General features: G+C 43.5%; 1 protein-coding gene across 1 annotated transcript in view; it reads right to left on the reverse strand.

Moving 5' to 3' along the window:
* Positions 1-16220, reverse strand: part of pabir2 (PABIR family member 2) — a 169221-nt gene extending 153001 nt beyond the window's left edge. Inside the window, exon 1 of the mRNA XM_063061201.1 lies at positions 15944-16220. Within this exon, the coding sequence (XP_062917271.1) occupies positions 15944-16041 (98 nt within the window). The 5' untranslated portion in view covers positions 16042-16220. The remainder of the gene's footprint in view (positions 1-15943) is intronic.
* Positions 16221-18133: the final 1913 nt, after the last annotated feature.

Genomic DNA, 18133 nt, shown 5'->3' on the forward strand with positions numbered 1-18133 from the left:
TCATTTCAAAGTCTTTACAGCTGATCAGATCTCAGGTCTCAGATCCCAGGTACGCTTTCCTGCCTGACCCACAATTCCTCCCACATTGATTATTCTGAAACATCGTCATCTTCAAGGCCACTCACAATAAAAAAAAAATCTGTTTTCTGGAGTTGTGCAAGTATAAGCCCAATCAAAACTTAAATCTATCAAAGGACAATTTTTTTCACCTCGAGAACCACAAGTACCTCCTCAAAGTACATTTCTCTGTTCTTCAACAAAAATAAGTGTTACTTCTAAACTTAAGTACCATGTAGCTGTTGGCAGCCCATCCTTCTGTCAGTTCCAATCACAAACCCACATTGCATTATCACTGGCTGCACCTTCATAGCCTGCATTCATTCAGAAATATTGTTCTATACTCATTTATCTTTCCACTGCTAACTGCCTACACCCACTCAATCCTTTCCATCCTCCTTCTAAATCCCCCTCAGTGTTCACTCTTCTTGACCATCCCGAAATCCATTCACTCAAGCTATTGAATAACTTACTCAATTTTTAGCCCAGGGTCTATTTCCAAAAATTCTTTCATCGCATTCTTCAAAACTTCACACAATAAATAACATGAGACCATTGTTCATGGTGCCGTCCACATTAAAAAAAGACTGAGTGTTGTGTTAAGTGCTTGTCGCTGTGTAACAATCTCTGACATCACAAACGAGCAATGATCTGCTGGTAAAGCATCAAATATACTCATTCCAAGCACCCTGAAATCACTTAACACACACCTGGCAATGGAAGCTGAATGAGGGGTACGGTGGATTCTGGTTAATTGAGGCATATTGGGACCAGTACATTTTGGCCCAATTAAGCTGAAGCACCAATTAGCGAAAGTTCCATGGAAATAATTTAAAAGCATAACAAAGACAAACTACGGTTTAACTGAGTGACAAATTATGCATTTGAATGAAATACAGAACAAATTAGAACACTACCAATACTACTAAAGTGTTATAAAACTGTATTTTTTCCTAATAGTTGTCACCAAAAAAATGTGCCACACAACACTATATTGATTGGCCTTATCTCAAACAATAACAAGGTGGCCTACAGGGAAGAAGTCATCTCTCTGACACAGTGGTGTCAAGAAAACAACCTCTTCCTGAATGTCACAAAAACAAAGGAGCTGCTTGTGGATTACATGAGGAATGGAGATGGGCTAACCCCTATTGACATCAATGGATCTGGGGTTGAGAGGGGGAACAGTTTTAAGCTCCTCAGCATCCACATCACCGAGGACCTCATGTGGTCTGTACACACCAGCTGTGTGGTGAAAAAGGCACAACAGAGCCTCTTTCACCTCAGACGATTCAGGAAGTTTGATATGGGCCCACAAGTCCTAAGAACTTTCTACAGGGGCACAATTGAGAGCATCCTGACTGGCTGCATCACTGGCTGGTACGGGAACTGTACTTCCCTCAATCGCAGGATTCTGCAGGGAGTGGTGCGGACAGCCCAGTGCATCTGTAGTTTTGAACTTCCCACTATTCAGGACATTTATAAAGACAGGCGTGCAAAAAGGGCCCATAGGATCATTGGGAACCCAAGTCACCACAATCACAAACTGTTCCAGCTGCTATCATCCAGGAAATGGTACCGCAGCATAAAAGCCAGGACCAACAGGCTCTGGGACAGCTTCTTCCACCAGGACATCAGATTAACTGACGCTGATTTGAGTGTACTCTATATTACATTGACTGTTCTATTTATTATAAATTACTATGATTGCACATTGCATATTTAGACGGACGTAACATGGAGATTTTTACTCCTCCTGTGAAGGATGTAAGAAATAAAATCAATTCAATTCAAAGAATTAATCACTGTCGTATTCTTCTGATTGATTGCAAATGAACAACAGAGCAGTCTACCTTCATGCATTAAGTCAAAATTTTAAAAAAAATCAAAACCCACTGATGGTTGAATCAGCATCTGTCAGCCCAACCAGATAACATAACATAACACAAGCACACGCAACTGAGGATACTTAACTATTCGTTCCACAACGTCTAATGGCTGCTTCTGGCATCTCCAAGCCTGAATGTTTGAAAGCAATGAGCAAAAGAGCTCTGCATTGTTTTACTGCCTATTTTTAACCAACTATCAATGACAAAAATCACTGCTTTTTGAACACAAACACACAACGGACTCTATTTAAAAACTGTTAACTCTAAGCACAGCTGTGAGTCTATCAGACACACAAGTGCACGTGACTGACACTAGTGAGAAACTGTTCGCAACAGTCTTCTATCCCAACTAAGTGGCATAGTGTCCCAAATAAATGGGAATCCTGGCTCTCTTCTTGATAAGTTTTTGTCCTCTAAGAGTTAATCCAAATAAGTGGCTGCCCCGATTAACAGATGGCCCAATTAACAGGAATGCACTGCAGTATTATCAGACAGCAAGAGATGGAACCGAATGATAGATACGCTGTAGTGAGGCTGTTGTAAAGCAAAGTCAATTGCGAGGGAGGTCATGAAACATACCAACTCCTGCCTGAAAAGCGTCTTAGATCTGCCCCAATTTGCCTACTGTCACAACAGGACAACAGCAGATGCCAAATATTTTACAGGCCAGTTCACGAAAGGCCCAGCTCAATCATCTTTTTGGGGACATGTTTGTTATCACCAGTTCATCTCATTCCCTCATGGCTGTTTATTTCAACTTCTTCAGAGTGTAAATCACTACACAATTACATACCTTACCCTTCTCCCAGCTGTGAGGGATCATTTTTACACACCTAACACTTTCTTTTGCATCTTTACAATAATGCAGTACACATCTTGGTGCCAATTTAAAGCCTTCACACCCATACCAAGGCACTGAACAGAATCCTCTCAGGATTCACCTTGAACAAACTTTACTGTCTGTATACCCATGAATGTGTGGCTAGGCATACCTCAAACACCATCTACAAATTTGCTGACGATACAGCCATTGTTGGTAGAATCTCAGGTGATGACAACAGGGCATACAGGAGTGAGATATAACAACTAATGGAGTGGTGCCACAGCAACAGCTTGGCACTCAACGTCAGTAAGACAAAAGAGCTGACTGTGGAATTCAGGAAGGGTAAGACGAAGGAACACTCACCAATCATCATAGAGGGATCAGAAGTGGAGAGAGTGAGCAGTTTCAAGTTCCTGGCTGTCAAGATCTCTGACGATCTAACCTGGTCCCAATATGTTGATGCAGTTATATAGAGGGCAAGACAGTGACTATACTTCATTAGGAGTTTGAAGAGATTTGGCATGTCAACAAATACACTCAAAAACTTCTATAGATGTACCATGGAGAGCATTCTGACAGGCTGCATCCCTGTCTGGTATTGGGGGTAGGCTACTGCACAGGACCAAAAGAAGCTGAAGAAAGTTGTAAATTTAGTCGGCTCCATCTTGGGTACTAGCTGACAAAGAACTCAGGACATCTTCAGGGAGCGATGTCTCAGAAAGGTAGCGTCCATTATTAAGGACCCCCAGCACCCAGGGCATGCCCTTTTCTCACTGTTGCCATCAGGTAGGAGGTACAGAAGCCTGAAGGCACACACTCAGTGATTCAGGAACAGCTTCTTCCCCTCTGCCATCCAATTCCTAAATGGACATTGAACCCTTGGACACTACCTCACTTTTAAAATATATATTATTTCTGTTTTTTTACATGATTTTTAATCTATTCAATATAGTATGCTATAATTGATTAACTTATTTATTATTGATATTATTTTATTTTGTTTAATTGCTGCTGCTGCTAAGTTTAACAAATTTCATAATACATGCCGGTGAAAATAAACTGATTCTGATTCTGAACTCCACCTGTCTTAATGGGTCTCAACAACTCAAGAGGATGAAGCCCTTCTTGTAACGTAGTCAACCACTCATTAATCAGAATAAATTGGAAGGAGTTGCCGGCAGAGCAGCAATGGCTTGAGTTCCTGTGAAAAATAATATGCAGGATATATGCACAACTACGGCTTACAAGGGAAGTCAAAGCTGATGTAAAAGCAAAAATGAGGGCATACAACAAAGCAAAAATTAGTGGGAAGACAGAGGATTGGGAAGCTTTTAAAATCCTACAAAGTAAAAGAATCATTAGGAGGGAAAAGATGAAATATAAAAGCAAACAATATCAAGGTGGATAGTAAAAGCTTTTTCAAATATGTAAAAAATAAAAGAAGAAAGAATGGGTATAGGACCGCTACAAAATGAGGCTGGAGAAATAATAACAGGGGATAAGAAGATTGCAGATGAACTAAATGAGTATTTTTCATCAGTCTTCACTGTGGAAGACACGAGCAGTGCGCCAGATATTGAAGGGTTTGAGGGAAGAGAAGTGAGTGCAATTACTATTACAAGGGAGAAGGTGCTCAAAAGCTGAAAGACCTAAGGGTACGCAAGTCACCCAGACCAAATGAATTGTACCCTAGGGTTCTGAAAGAAGTAGCAATAGAGATTGTGGACGCATGAATAATGATCTTTCAAAAATTATTGGACTCTGGCATGGTGCCAGAGGACTGTAAAATTGCAAATGTCACTCCATTTTTTAAGAAAGGAGGAAGGCAGCAGAAAGGAAATTATAGACCAGTTAGCATGACCTTGGTTGTTGCGAAGATATTGGAGTCAGTTGTTAAGGATGAGGTTATGGAGTACTTGGTGACACCAAACAAGGTAGGACAAAGTCAGCACAGTTTCCTTAAGGGAAAATTCTGCCTGGCGAACCTATTGGAATTCTTTGAGCAGATTACAAGTAGGACAGATAAAGGGGATGCAGTGGGGGGGGGGTGTGGTATATTTGGACTTTCAGAAGGTCCTTGACAAAGTGCCATGTGAGGCTGATTGTCAAGTTAAGAGCCCATGGTATTACAGGTTAGACCACTGGCTGACTGGTAGAAGGCAAGAGGAAATAAGAGGATCCTTGTCTGGTTAACTGCCAGTGTTCCACAGGGTTCAGTGATGGAACCACTTCTTTTTATGCTGTATATAAATGATTTAGATGATGGAACATATGGCTTTGTTGCCAAGTTTGCAGATGATACAAGATTGGTGGAGGGGCAGGTAGTGTTGAGGAAACAGGTAGGATGTAGAAGGACTCAGACAGATTAGGAGAATGGGCAAGAAAGTGGCAAATGAAATACAATGTTGGAAAATGCATGGTCATGCACTTTGGGAGTAGAAATAATTGTGCAAACTATTTCCCAAACAGGGAGAAAATCCAAAAATCTGAGATGCAAAGGGTCTTGAGAGTCCTTGTGTAAAACATTCTAAAGTTTAAATTGCAGGTTGAGTTGGTGGTGAGGAAGGCAAATACAAAGTTTTTAAAATACATTTTATTTAATTTTTAAAGAAGAAATATAAGGACTCAATTAATACAATACATTTTGAAAAAAAATTAATTCAAATACATTAATAAGTCCAAGAGAAAGAAAAAGAACACCTATCCCAACACCATCTCCCTGCATTTAGAAAAAAGGAGGGAGAAAAACATAAAAGACAGAGGAAAGAAAGGAGAGAAGAAAAAAAAAGAGTTGGCATCCAGCTCTCAGAGTCAGTTTAAAATACAAATTAAAGAAACTAGCTTATAATAAGGGATATATTAATTTAAAAAAAAATAAAATAAATAGATTAAACAATCTGGGCATTTAAGTAATCCAAATATGGTTGCCAAATCTCAATGAACACAGTGTATCCATTCCTAAGGGTAGAAGTAATCTTCTCAAGGGGTATACAACTTTGCATTTCTTTATTCCAACGATCAACATGTACAAGGGAATCGGATTTCCATGTTACCGCTATGCGCTTCCTGGCCACTGACAACGCAATTTTAATAAATTTGGATTTATTCTTGGGGAGGTTAACTTTCAAAACTAAGTTCCCCAGAAGAAACAATTCTGGGTCTAGAGGGAATCCATCCCCAGAATCTTTCCCCATTCTTTGATGAGTTAAATTCAACATGAAATATCTGGGGATTAAGTTTAATCGTAATTTGGATGACCTTTATAAACTTAATTATCTCCCCCTGCTGTGGAATGTCGAGGAGGACCTATGTAGGTGGATAACCCTTCCCTCACACTGATGGGCAGGGTAAATGGTATAAAAATGAAGATAATGCCAAGATTTCAGTATTTTTTTCAGTCTTTACCTATCTCATTATCCAATAATTTTTTTAAGATTCGCAAATACAATGTTACTATGCGTTTCAAGAGGCTGAGAATACAAGACAGCAATGTGACGCTGAGGCTTGAAAGGCACTGATGTGGCCTCATCTTAAGTACTGGGAACAGTTTTGGGCTCCTCACCTTAGAAAAGATGTGTCGGCATTGGAGAGGGTTCAGAGGAGGTTCACAAGGATGACTCCAGTAATGAAAAGGTTATCATATGAGGAACATTTGACAGCTCTGGGTCTGTACTCGCTGGAATTTAGAAAGATGGGGGTGGGGGGGGGTCCTCATTGAAATCTTTCGAAAGTTGAAAGGCCTAGACAGAGCAGATGTAGAAAGGATGTTTCCCATGGTGGGGGAGTCTCGGACAAGAGGGCACTGCCTCAAGATAGATGTGCGTCCATTTAAAACAGAAATGCGGAGAAATTTCTTTAGCCAGAGGGTGGTGAAATTGAGGAATTTTTTGCCACATGAAGCTGTGGAGTCCAGGTTGTTGGGTGTACTTAGGGCCGAGTTTGATAGGTTCTTGATTGGACATGGCAGCATAGGTTACGGGAAGAAAGCTCGGGAGTGGGGCTGAGGAGGTGACAAAAGGATCAGACATGATTAAATGGCAGAGCAGACATGATGGGCCAAATGGCCTAATTCTGCTCCTACGTCTCATGGTCTTAATTTACTTCACTGTCCTATTCTGCTCACACACAGCACTGTGAGGAATTCAGAGATTGGGACATTCAGACCTTTTTGAAAGTACTTTGAAAGGTTGGTCATGAAACATATCAATTCCTGCCCAAGGGGTGCCTTGGATCCACTCTAATTTGCCCTTTGTCTCACCCGATCAACAGGAGATGGCACTTCACGCAACCCTGGAACACCCGGACTGTGAAACATCAGGATGCCCTTCCTTGAAAACAGCACAGTGTTCAATATGTCCATCCCCTCGAATCTAATCAATAAGCTTCAAGTCCTATGCCTCGATATCACCCTGCTCTTTCTTCACTGTTGCCATCAGGAAGGAGGTACAGGAGCCTTAGGTCCCACACCACCAGGTTCAGGAACAGTTATAACCCTCCATCCACCAGGCTCCTGAATCAGCACGGACAACTTCACTCACATCTACTGTGTCCACAACCTTTACTTATCACAGCACATAAAAGTCACCATCTACAACCCTGAGATCCATTTCCTTCTGTAGATTCAATAAATCTACAGAATAATAACCAGAATCAGTGAAAAACTGTCAAACAAATCTTAGAACATGGGACAGTACAGCACAGGGACAGGCCTTTAGTGTGCCGAACCAACTATTTGCTTCTACTACCACACCAGGCAGCACATTCCAGGCATCCACGTCTCCGAGTAAAAAACTTCCCCTCACATCTCCCTCAAACCTACACCTCTCACCTTCAATACATGCCCTCTGGCGATAGATATTTCAACTCTGGAAACAGATAATCTCTGTGCCTCCCATAATCTTGTAAACCTCTATCACATCTCCCTTCAGCCTCCGGTGCTCCAGGGATAACAACCCAAGTTTATCCAGCCTCTCCTGATGGCAAATGCCCTCTAAACCAGGCAGCAAACTGATAAACCTCATCTGCACTCTCTCCAAAGACTCAACTTCCTTCTGATAGTGGGACAGCCAGAACTTTATGCACTACTCCAGATGTGGCCTAACCAGAGTTTTATAAAGTTGCAACATAAACTCCTGACCTTTGAACTCAATGTCTCAACTAATAAAAACAAGTGTTCCATAAGCCTTCTTAACTGTATCGAACTGTGTAGCCACTTTCAAGGAACTACGAACTTGGATCCCAAGATCTCTCTGCTCAGCAACACTGTTAGGGATCTTGCAAGACAGTTAAGTGTACTGTCTCTTTGCATTTACCCTACCAAGGTGCAACACGTCACATTTATCTGGGTTAAACTCCATCTGCCATTTCTCAAGCCATATCTGCAACTGATCTATATCGTGCTGTATTCTTTGCTAATTTTCTACACTATCCACATCTCCACCAATCCCAATAACATCCACAAGCTTACTAACCCACCTATCTAGATCATCTGTCCATCCAGATCATCTATAAATATCATAAACAGTAGCGGTCCCAGCAAAGATCCCTGTGAAACCCCACTAATTACCGACCTCCAACTCAAATAAGTCCCTTCAACCACTACCGTCTTCTAAGTGCAAAGAAGTTCTGAATCTAACAATGGCAGGTATTTCTGGGAATAATACAGAAGGTGCAGGATCAGTTCATTCCAAAGAGGAAGAAAGATTCTAAGGGGAGTAAGGGGCGACTGTGGCTGACAAGGGAAGTCAAGGACAGTATAAAAATAAAAGAGAAGTATAACATAGCAAACATGAGCGGCAAGCCAGAGGATTGGGAAACTTTTAAAGAGCAACAGAAAGTAACTAAAAAGGCAATACTAAAAAGGGAGAAAAGATGAGGTACGAAGGTAAGCTAGCCATGAATATAAAGGAGGATGGAAAAAGCTTCTTTAGGAAGAGGAAAAAATTAGTTAACACCAAAGTTGGGCCCTTGAAGACAGAAACGGGTGAATTTATTATGGGGAACAAGGAAATGGCAGACGAGTTGAACAGGTACTTTGGATCAGTCTTCACTAGTGAAGACACAAACAATCTCCCAGATGTAATAGTGGCCAAAGGACCTAGGGTAACGGAGGAACTGAAGGAAATTCACATTAGGCAGAAAATCGTGTTGGATAGACTGATAAAACTGAAGGCTGATAAATCCCCAGGGCCTGATAGTCTGCACCACAGGGTACTTAAGGAGGTGGCTCTAGAAATCGTGGGCGCATTGGTAAACATTTTCCAATGTTCTCTAGATTCAGGATCAGTTCCTGTGGATTGGAGGGTAGCTAATGTTATCCCACTTTTTAAGAAAGGAGGGAGAGAGAAAACAGGGAATTATAGACCAGTTAGCCTGACATCAGTGGTGGGGAAGATGCTGGAGTCAATTATAAAAGATGAAATTAGTGGCTCATTTGGATAGCAGTAACAGGATCGGTCCGAGTCAGCATGGATTTATGAAGGGGAGATCATGCTTGACTAATCTTCTAGAATTTTTTGAGGATATAACTATGAAAATGGACATGGGAAAGCCAGTGGATGTAATGTACCTGGACTTTCAGAAAGCCTTTGATAAGGTCCCACATAGGAGATTAGAAGGCAAAATTAGGGCACATAGTATTGGGGGTAGGGTACTGACATGGATAGGAAATTGGTTGGCAGACAGGAAATAAAGAGCAGGGATTAACGGGTCCCTTTCAGAATGGTAGGCAGTGACTAGTGGGGTACCGCAAGGCTCGGTGCTGGGACCGCAGCTATTTACAATATACATTAATTATTTAGATGAAGGGATTAAAAGTAACATTAGCAAATGTGCAGATGACACAAAGCTGGGTGGCAGTGTGAAATGTGAGGAGGATGTTATGAGAATGCAGGGTGACTTGGACAGGCTGAGTGAGTGGGCAGATGCATGGCAGATGCAGTTTAATGTGGATAAATGTGAGGTTATCCACTTTGGTGGCAAGAACAGGAAGGCAGATTACTATCTGAGAGGTCCCACCCTCTCCCTAGTTATCCTCTTGCTCTTGATGTACATATGGAATGCCTTGGGATTCACCTTAATCCGACTTGCCAAGGGCATTTCATGGCCCCTCCTAGCTTTCCTAATTCCCTTCTTTAGTTCTTTTCTGGTTTCTTTATACTCAAGTGCTTTATTTCATCCAAATTTCTGAAACTTTGCATACATTTCCTTTCTCTTCTAGACTATATTCATCAGCCTCTCTGGACATTCAAAGTTCTCTTACCTTTCCAAGCCCACCCTCCCTTAGACCACAAGACATGGGAGCAGAATTCAGCCATTCAGCCCATACAGTCTGCTCCACCATTCCATCACGGCTGATCCCAGATCCCACTCAACCCAAAAAATCTGCCTTCTTGCCATAACCTTTGATGCCCTGACCAATCAGGAAACTATTAACTTTCACTTTAAATATACCCACGGACTTCACCTCCGCAGCTGTCTGTGGCAGAGCGTTCCACAGTCACTACTCTCTGGCTAAAGAGATCCCAACCCACTATTCTTCTAAATTCCAATGAGTTTAGGCCCAAAGCTGCCAAACGCTCCACGTATGTTAATCCTTTCATTCCTAGAATCATCCTCGTGAACCTCCGCTGGACTCTCTCCAATGACAACACATCCTTTCTGAGATTTGGGGCCCAAAACTGTTGACAATACTCCAAGTGCGGTCTGACCAGTGTCTTATAAAGGCTCAGCATCTCTTTGCTTTTATATTCTATTCCCTTGAAATTAATGCAAACATTGCACTTGTCTTCTTTCTCACAGGCTCAACATGTAAACTAACTTTTTGGGAGCCTTGCACAAGGACTCGCAAGTCCCTTTTTTTACCTCTGATGTTTGAATTTTCTCCCCATTTGGATAATAATCTGCACTTTAGTTCCTTCCACCAAAATGCATCATCATACATTTCGTAACATTGTATTCCATTTGCCACTTTTTTGCCCATTCTTCCAACTTGTCCAAGACCTTTTGCAAACGCATTGCTTCCTCAGCACTACCTTCGTATCACCTGCAAACGTTGCCACAAAAATCCATCAATTTCTTCTAACAGGAATATACAATTGCAAGAAAGTTTGTGAACCTTTTGCTATTACCCAGTTTTCTGCATTAATTACTCAAAATGTGATCTGATCTTTATCTAAGTCACAATAACAGACAAACACAAAATGCCTAAATTAAAAACACATAAACAATTGTACTTCTTCTGGTCAATACTAAGTGCACCATTTAAACAATCATAGTCTAGGTTCAAAAAAAGTATGTGAACCTCTGGGGCAATGCCTTCTACAAAAGCTATTTGGAGTCAGGTGTTCCAATCACTGAGATGAGTGTGGGTTGTAGAGGTGCCCTGTCCTAGAAAAAAGACACACGAAGTCAGCTCACAGACAGAGCCTGCTATTCTCAAGAAAGATCTGATTATGTGCAGCATGCTTCAATCAAAACAATTTCCAGAGAATCTTAGAAGAATTATGGAGATGCTTGAAGCTGGAAAAGGTTACAAAAGTATTTCTAAAGAGCTGAGTGTTCATCAGTCCACAGTCAGAGAAATTGTCGACAAATGGAGGAAACTCAGTACTGTTGCTACTCTCATCAAGAGTGGATGTCCTGCAAAGATCGCACCGACAGCACAATGTTCAATGTTGGGTCAAAGAGAACCCAAGGATAATAGCAAAAGATCTGCAGAGATCTCTAGAACTTGCTAAAGCCTCTGTTCTTGTGTCCGCTATAAGAAAAATACTGAACAAGAATGGTGTTCATGGAAGGACACCACAAGAAAACCACTGCTCTCCAAACAAAACATTGCTGGAAGTCTCAAGTTTGCAAAAAGCCACCTGAATGTTCTACAACGCCTCTGAAACAATGTTCTGTGGACAGATACCACAAAAGTTGAACTGTCTGGCAGAAATGCACACTGCTATGTTTGTAATAATACCAAAACCTCATCCCAACTGTGAAACATGGTAGTAGGGGAATCATGGTTTGGGGCTGTTTTGCTGCCTCAGGGCCTGGACAACTTGCAATCGTTGAGGAAAAATTAATTCAAAATTAATCAAGACATTTTACAGGAGAATGTCAGGGTAGCAGTCCATCACCTGAAGCTTAATAGAAGCTGGATGATGCAACAAGACAATGATCAAAAACACAAGAAGTTTTGGAATGGCCAAGTCAGAGTCCAGACCTTAATTCAATTGAGATGCTGTGGCATGACCTGAAGAGAGCTGTTCATGTAAGGTACCCCAGAAATATTAATGAACTGAAATACAAATGTTTGTAGATTTGTATGGAGGAATCGTCTAAAATTCCTCCTTGTTGTTGTGCAAGTCTGCTCAGCAGCTATAGAAAATGTTTGGTGGATGTTATTGTGGCTAAAGGAGGTTCTACCAGTTATTAAGTGCAAAGGTTCACGTACATTTTCCAGTCTGGACCGTGAATGATTAAACAATGTATTCAATAAAGACACAAATCATACAATTGTTGTGTTATTCATTTAGGCAGATTATGTTTGTCTATCAGTGACAGATGAAATTCAGACCACATTTTATGAGTAATTTTTGCAGAAAACCAGGTAGTTGCAAAGGGCTCTCAAACTTCCCTTGTGGAACCACGCTGATGACAGCCTATTTTATTGTCTGCCTCCAAATACAGTACCATGAGTCCTCATCCTTAATAATCAACTCCAGCATCTTCCCAACCACAGAGGTCAGACTAACTGGTCTATAGTTTCCTTTCTTCTGCCTCTCTCCTTACTTGAAGAGTGGAGTGACATTTGCAATTTTCGAGCCTTTTCCAGTATCTTGAAAGGTCATTACTAATCCCTCCACAATCTCTTCAGCACCCTCTTCCAAAACTCCAGGTGCACACTATCTGGTCCAGGTGACTTATCTACCTTTAAACCTTCCAATTTCCTAAGAACCTTCTGTCTAGTCTCAACACAAGTGGACTCGCATCGTGCCTGTTCTTTCTGCAGCCTCTACTGTCTCTACAGCCACTGTCTACTCCAGACCCCAGTAGCCATTCCTCTCCAGCCCTTGCCCAATCTCCACCTCCCTACGGCCTTTTGTATACACTAAGATAATGACCTTAGAATAGTACAGCACAGTACAGGCCCTTCAGCCCACAATGTTGTGCCGACCCTCAAACCCTGCCTCCCATATGACCCCCCCCCGACCTTAAATTCCTCCATATACCTGTCTAGTAGTCTCTTAAACTTCACTGGTGTATCTGCCTTCACCACTGACTCAGGCAGTGCATTCCACACACCAACCACTCTCTGAATAAAAAACCTTCCTCTAATATCCCCCTTGAACTTCCCACCCCTTACCTTAAAGCCATGTCCTCTTGTATTGAGCAGTGGTGCCCTGGGGAAGAGGCGCTGGCTATCCACTCTATCTATTCCTCTTAATATCTTGTACACCTCTATCATGTCTCCTCTCATCCTCCTTCTCTCCAGAGAGTAAAGCCCTAGCTCCCTTAGTCTCTGATCATAATGCATACTCTCGAAACCAGGCAGCATCCTGGTAAATCTCCTCTGTACCCTTTCCAATGCTTCCACATCCTTCCTATAGTGAGGTGACCAGAACTGGACACAGTACTCCAAGTGTGGCCTAACCAGAGTTTTATAGAGCTGCATCATTACATCACGACTCTTAAACTCTATCCCTCGACTTATGAAAGCTAACACCCCATAAGCTTTCTTAACTACCCTATCCACCTGTGAGGCAACTTTCAGGGATCTGTGGACATGCAACCCCAGATCCCTCTGCTCCTCCACACTACCAAGTATCCTGCCATTTACTTTGTACTCTGCCTTGGAGTTTGTCCTTCCAAAGTGTACCACCTCACACTTCTCTGGGTTGAACTCCATCTGCCACTTCTCAGCCCACTTCTGCATCCTATCAATGTCTCTCTGCAATCTTCGACAATCCTCTACACTATCTACAACACCACCAACCTTTGTGTCATCTGCAAACTTGCCAACCCACCCTTCTACCCCCACATCCAGGTCGTTAATAAAAATCACGAAAAGTAGAGGTCCCAGAACAGATCCTTGTGAACCCTCCAATCTGAATGTACTCCCTCCACCATGACCCTCTGCAGGCAAGCCAATTCTGAATCCACCTGGCCAAACTTCCCTGGATCCCATGCCTTCTCACTTTCTGAATAAGCCTACCGTGTGGAACCTCGTCAAATGCCTTACTAAAATCCATATAGATCACATCCACTGCACTACCCTCATCTATATGCCCGGTCACCTCCTCAAAGAACTCTATCAGGCTTGTTAGACACAATCTGCCCTTCACAAAGCCATGCTGACTGTCCCTGATCAGACCATGATTCTCTAAATGCCCATAGATCCTATCTCTAAGAATCTTTTCCAACAGCTTTCCCACCACAGACGTAAGGCTCACTGGTCTATAATTACCCGGACTATCCCTACTACCTTTTTTGAGCAAGGGGACAACATTCGCCTCCCTCCAATCCTTCGGTACCATTCCCGTAGACAACGAGAACATAAAGATCCTAGCCAGAGGCTCAGCAATCTTTTGTCTCACCTTGTGGAGCAGTCTGGGGAATATTCCGTCAGGCCCTGGGGACTGATCTGTTCTAATGTATTTTAATAACTCCATCACCTCCTCTACCCTAATATCAACATGCTCCAGAACATCAACCTCACTCATATTGTCCTCACTGTCATCAAGTTTCCTATCATTAGAGAATACCAAAGAGAAGTATTCATTGAGGACCTCGCTCACTTTCACAGCCTCCACGCACATCTTCCCACCTTTATCTCTAATCGGTTCTACCTTCACTCCTGTCATCCTTTTGTTCTTCACATAATTGAAGAATGCCTTGGGGTTTTCCTTTACCCTACTCACCAAGGCCTTATCATGCCCCCTTCTTGCTCTTCTCAGCCCCTTCTTAAGCTCCTTTCTGCTACCCTATATTCCTCAATAGACCCATCTGATCCTTGCTTCCTAAACCTCCTGTATGCTGCCTTCTTCCACCTGACTAGATTTTCCACCTCACTTGTCACCCATGGTTCCTTCACCCTACCATTCTTTATCTTCCTCACCGGGACAAATTTATCCCTAACATCCTGCAAGAGATCTCTAAACATTGACCACATATCCATAGTACATTTCCCTGCAAAAACATCATCACAATTCACACCCGCAAGTTCTAGCCTTACAGCCTCATAATTAGCCCTTCCCCAATTAAAAATTTTCCTGTCCCCTCTGATTCTATCCTTTTCCATGATAATGCTGAAGGCCAGGGAGCGGTGGTCACTGTCCCCCAGATGCTCACCCACTGAGAGATCTGTGACCTGACCAGGTTCATTACCTAGTACTAGATCTAGTATGGCATTCCTCCGAGTCAGCCTGTCAACATACTGTGACAGGTCCGTCCTGGGCACATTTAACAAATTCCGTCCCATCTAAACCCTTGGAACTAATCAGGTGCCAATCAATATTAGACCTTACACTGTACTACCTGCAGCGCACTTTCACTGTAGCTGAAACTTTTATATTGGTTTATTGTTTTACCTTACTCCAACACAATGCACTATGTAATGATTTGGTTTGACAAACAGCAGATGTGACAATAATAAACCAACAGTGCTTTGCACTCGATGTCCAATAATATTCTAATCTGCATTCCTCCGGCTCTCGTCTCCAACAACTGGAGGCTCGTAGCATGTTTGGATAGCCGTTTACCACACAGAACTGTTCGATCTGCATCATACTCCAAGACCGTAACCAGAAACTTCCGTCTCGGCCCGAAACATCGACTATTCGCTCATTCCCATGAACGCTACCCGGCCTGCGGGGTTCCTGCAGCATTCTGTGTGTCCCTGCTGCGCCACAAGTACACTCACTTTACGCCCGTTCTTTCTGCAGTCTCTACCGTCTCTCTTCTCCGCTCCAGACCACGGTAGCCCTTCCCCTCCAGTCCTCGGCCAAACCCACCTTCCTACGGCCTCAGAACCGGGTCCTCTCCCCCAGCTGACCCGGACGCCACAGGAGACACCGAGGGTGAGATCCATATCTCCAGGGTCAGAGAGGCCGCCACCTGCAGCCGGCCTCCCGGACCACCCGGCTGGGAGAAGGGAGCCTCGACACCACGGGTGGCCGTTTACCTCAGGCCGCTGATCATCGGCGCACTGTTGGATCGCCGCAACCCGCCGTCCGTCGGTGCCGGATCAGGCAACTCCAGATCCATCCTCTCGTGGGCCATGGCCGGAGCCCGGCCCGGGGCACCGCTGCAGCCGAGGCCCGGGCTCTGCAGCTCCGGAACTTACACACCTGGGGCCTGGGCCTCGGCCTCGCCCACATCCCTGGCCCGGCTCCCGTTGCCGCCGTGTCCGCCCCTACGCGCCGCCATCAGAGCCAATCAGAGAGCTCGGCTCTTCTGAACTGTTTCATTGACAACCGGACCCTTGACCAATCAGAAAAAGGGTACGTAACAGCTAGTCAAAATAACCAATGGAAGAAAGACCGCTCCAGCCGAGTAGAGAAGAGCGTATTGATTGGCCAATCTGTTGACCAGTGGGAGAGGAAACATGATAGGTCACAATCGAGCGATAGATCAACAGGTTTCCGGCTTCTGGAGGATAGCCAATCAGAGAGGAGTTCAATGGACGTCCAGTTTGCCCTAATGTTTCGTCAAACCAATCAGAATTCGCTTTGAGACGTCATCGAAATAGGCCGGAAGTCTTTATACCGAAACGTTTGGTCTGGCCAGCGGCCGGTGGTGATCCTTGGGAGAGCGTAGGCGGTGCTGGCGTGGTGGGGAGGGGTTCCTGTCGACCGTTAGCGGTACGGCACGGTCGGTGAAGAGTGGAACAGGGCCATCGAGCAGACCTCTCAACCTGCGCCAGGACAGATGAGCGAGGGAGGAAGCCGAAGGGTGAACTGGTGTCTGCTGTCAGGGCGGAGAGAGTGTGGGTTGCCGAGGGCTGGTAAAACAAGGAGATCAGATCATCTCCTGAAGCTGTTCGGAGCGAAGTGTAGAGACTTAAATCGAGACGATTCAGGAGTAGAGGTGGTGGTGGAAACTCTCCAGTCCGGCTTACGAGCCTTGACCCGAAACGGCAACTCTCTCCCGCAGAGTTCCTCCAGCATCTGCACATTTCCCCCTTGCTCTCTGTAAAGTTTGTACTTTCTTGTAACCACGTTTGTTTCCTCTCATTCCCAAACTTTATTAGGTGAATTGGTCAGATGGGTGTGATGGGGTAGGTCAGGCTTGTTGGGGGCAGAACAGCCTGTTACGGTGTTGTATCTCTAAATCAAAATCAATGACTGGAGTCTGGAATGTTTTACCTTGGAGGAGGGGAGGCAGCTATTCTCGTGACATTGCTAAAGGCAGTGAAGGCTCTAGGTGTAATTTAGGTAAATGTCTTCACTAGAGGTAGGACCAGAAGAGCTGCTGTACAACTCTGAGAAGTCTGAATTTGGTGGAGTTTGCAATCTTCATGCTGTGTATTGTTCTGCTGGCTAATTGATAGAAATCTGGAATTGCCTTTTATCTGTGAGAAGCTCTAAAGGTCAAAAACATTATCTACCATGTACCCATATCCATTGCTGTATTTCATATTGTGATTGTCTTTGAAGACAGCTGTTACGTATAAAGCAACATACATCAAAGTTGCTGGTGAACGCAACAGGCCAAGCAGCATCTATAGGAAGAGGCGCAGTCGACGTTTCAGGCCGAGTCCTGACGAAGGGTCTCGGCCTGAAACGTCGACTGCGCCTCTTCCTATAGATGCTGCTTGGCCTGCTGCGTTCACCAGCAACTTTGATGTATGTTGCTTGAATTTCCAGCATCTGCAGAATTCCTGTTGTTTGTTACGTATAAAGGTAGAGGAATACTCCAACATGGTTTCTTGTTCCTTTCTTAATTGTTATTAAGTACAGAGCAGAACACTCTTCCAGCCCTGCGAGCTGCAACACACAGCCTGATCACAGAACAAGTTACCATGACCCACTAACCTGCAAACCAGTACTTTGTACTGTGGGAGGAAGCTGGAGCAGCCAAAGGAAACCCACCAACTCCATGGAGGAATTTAACTTTCACACCCCAAGCTGTAATAGCATTGTACTAATAAATCTTTATTTCCTCCTATTGAGATCCCAGTAACTCTGATAATTTATCAAAACTAGCCTTAAGCGTCAGAGCGGATTGAAAGGACGACAGCTGACAAGTGCTAGTGTCTTCTACATTTCAAATGTATTTGGACTAAATCAGAAGCAGCTCAAGGTTTTATGTACTTTGATAATAAATTTACTTTGAAATTGGATAAACAAAGCAACAGTGGGGAACAGTGAAT

Source organism: Mobula hypostoma, chromosome 10 (assembly GCF_963921235.1).
Source record: "Mobula hypostoma chromosome 10, sMobHyp1.1, whole genome shotgun sequence".
Taxonomy (NCBI): domain Eukaryota; kingdom Metazoa; phylum Chordata; class Chondrichthyes; order Myliobatiformes; family Myliobatidae; genus Mobula; species Mobula hypostoma.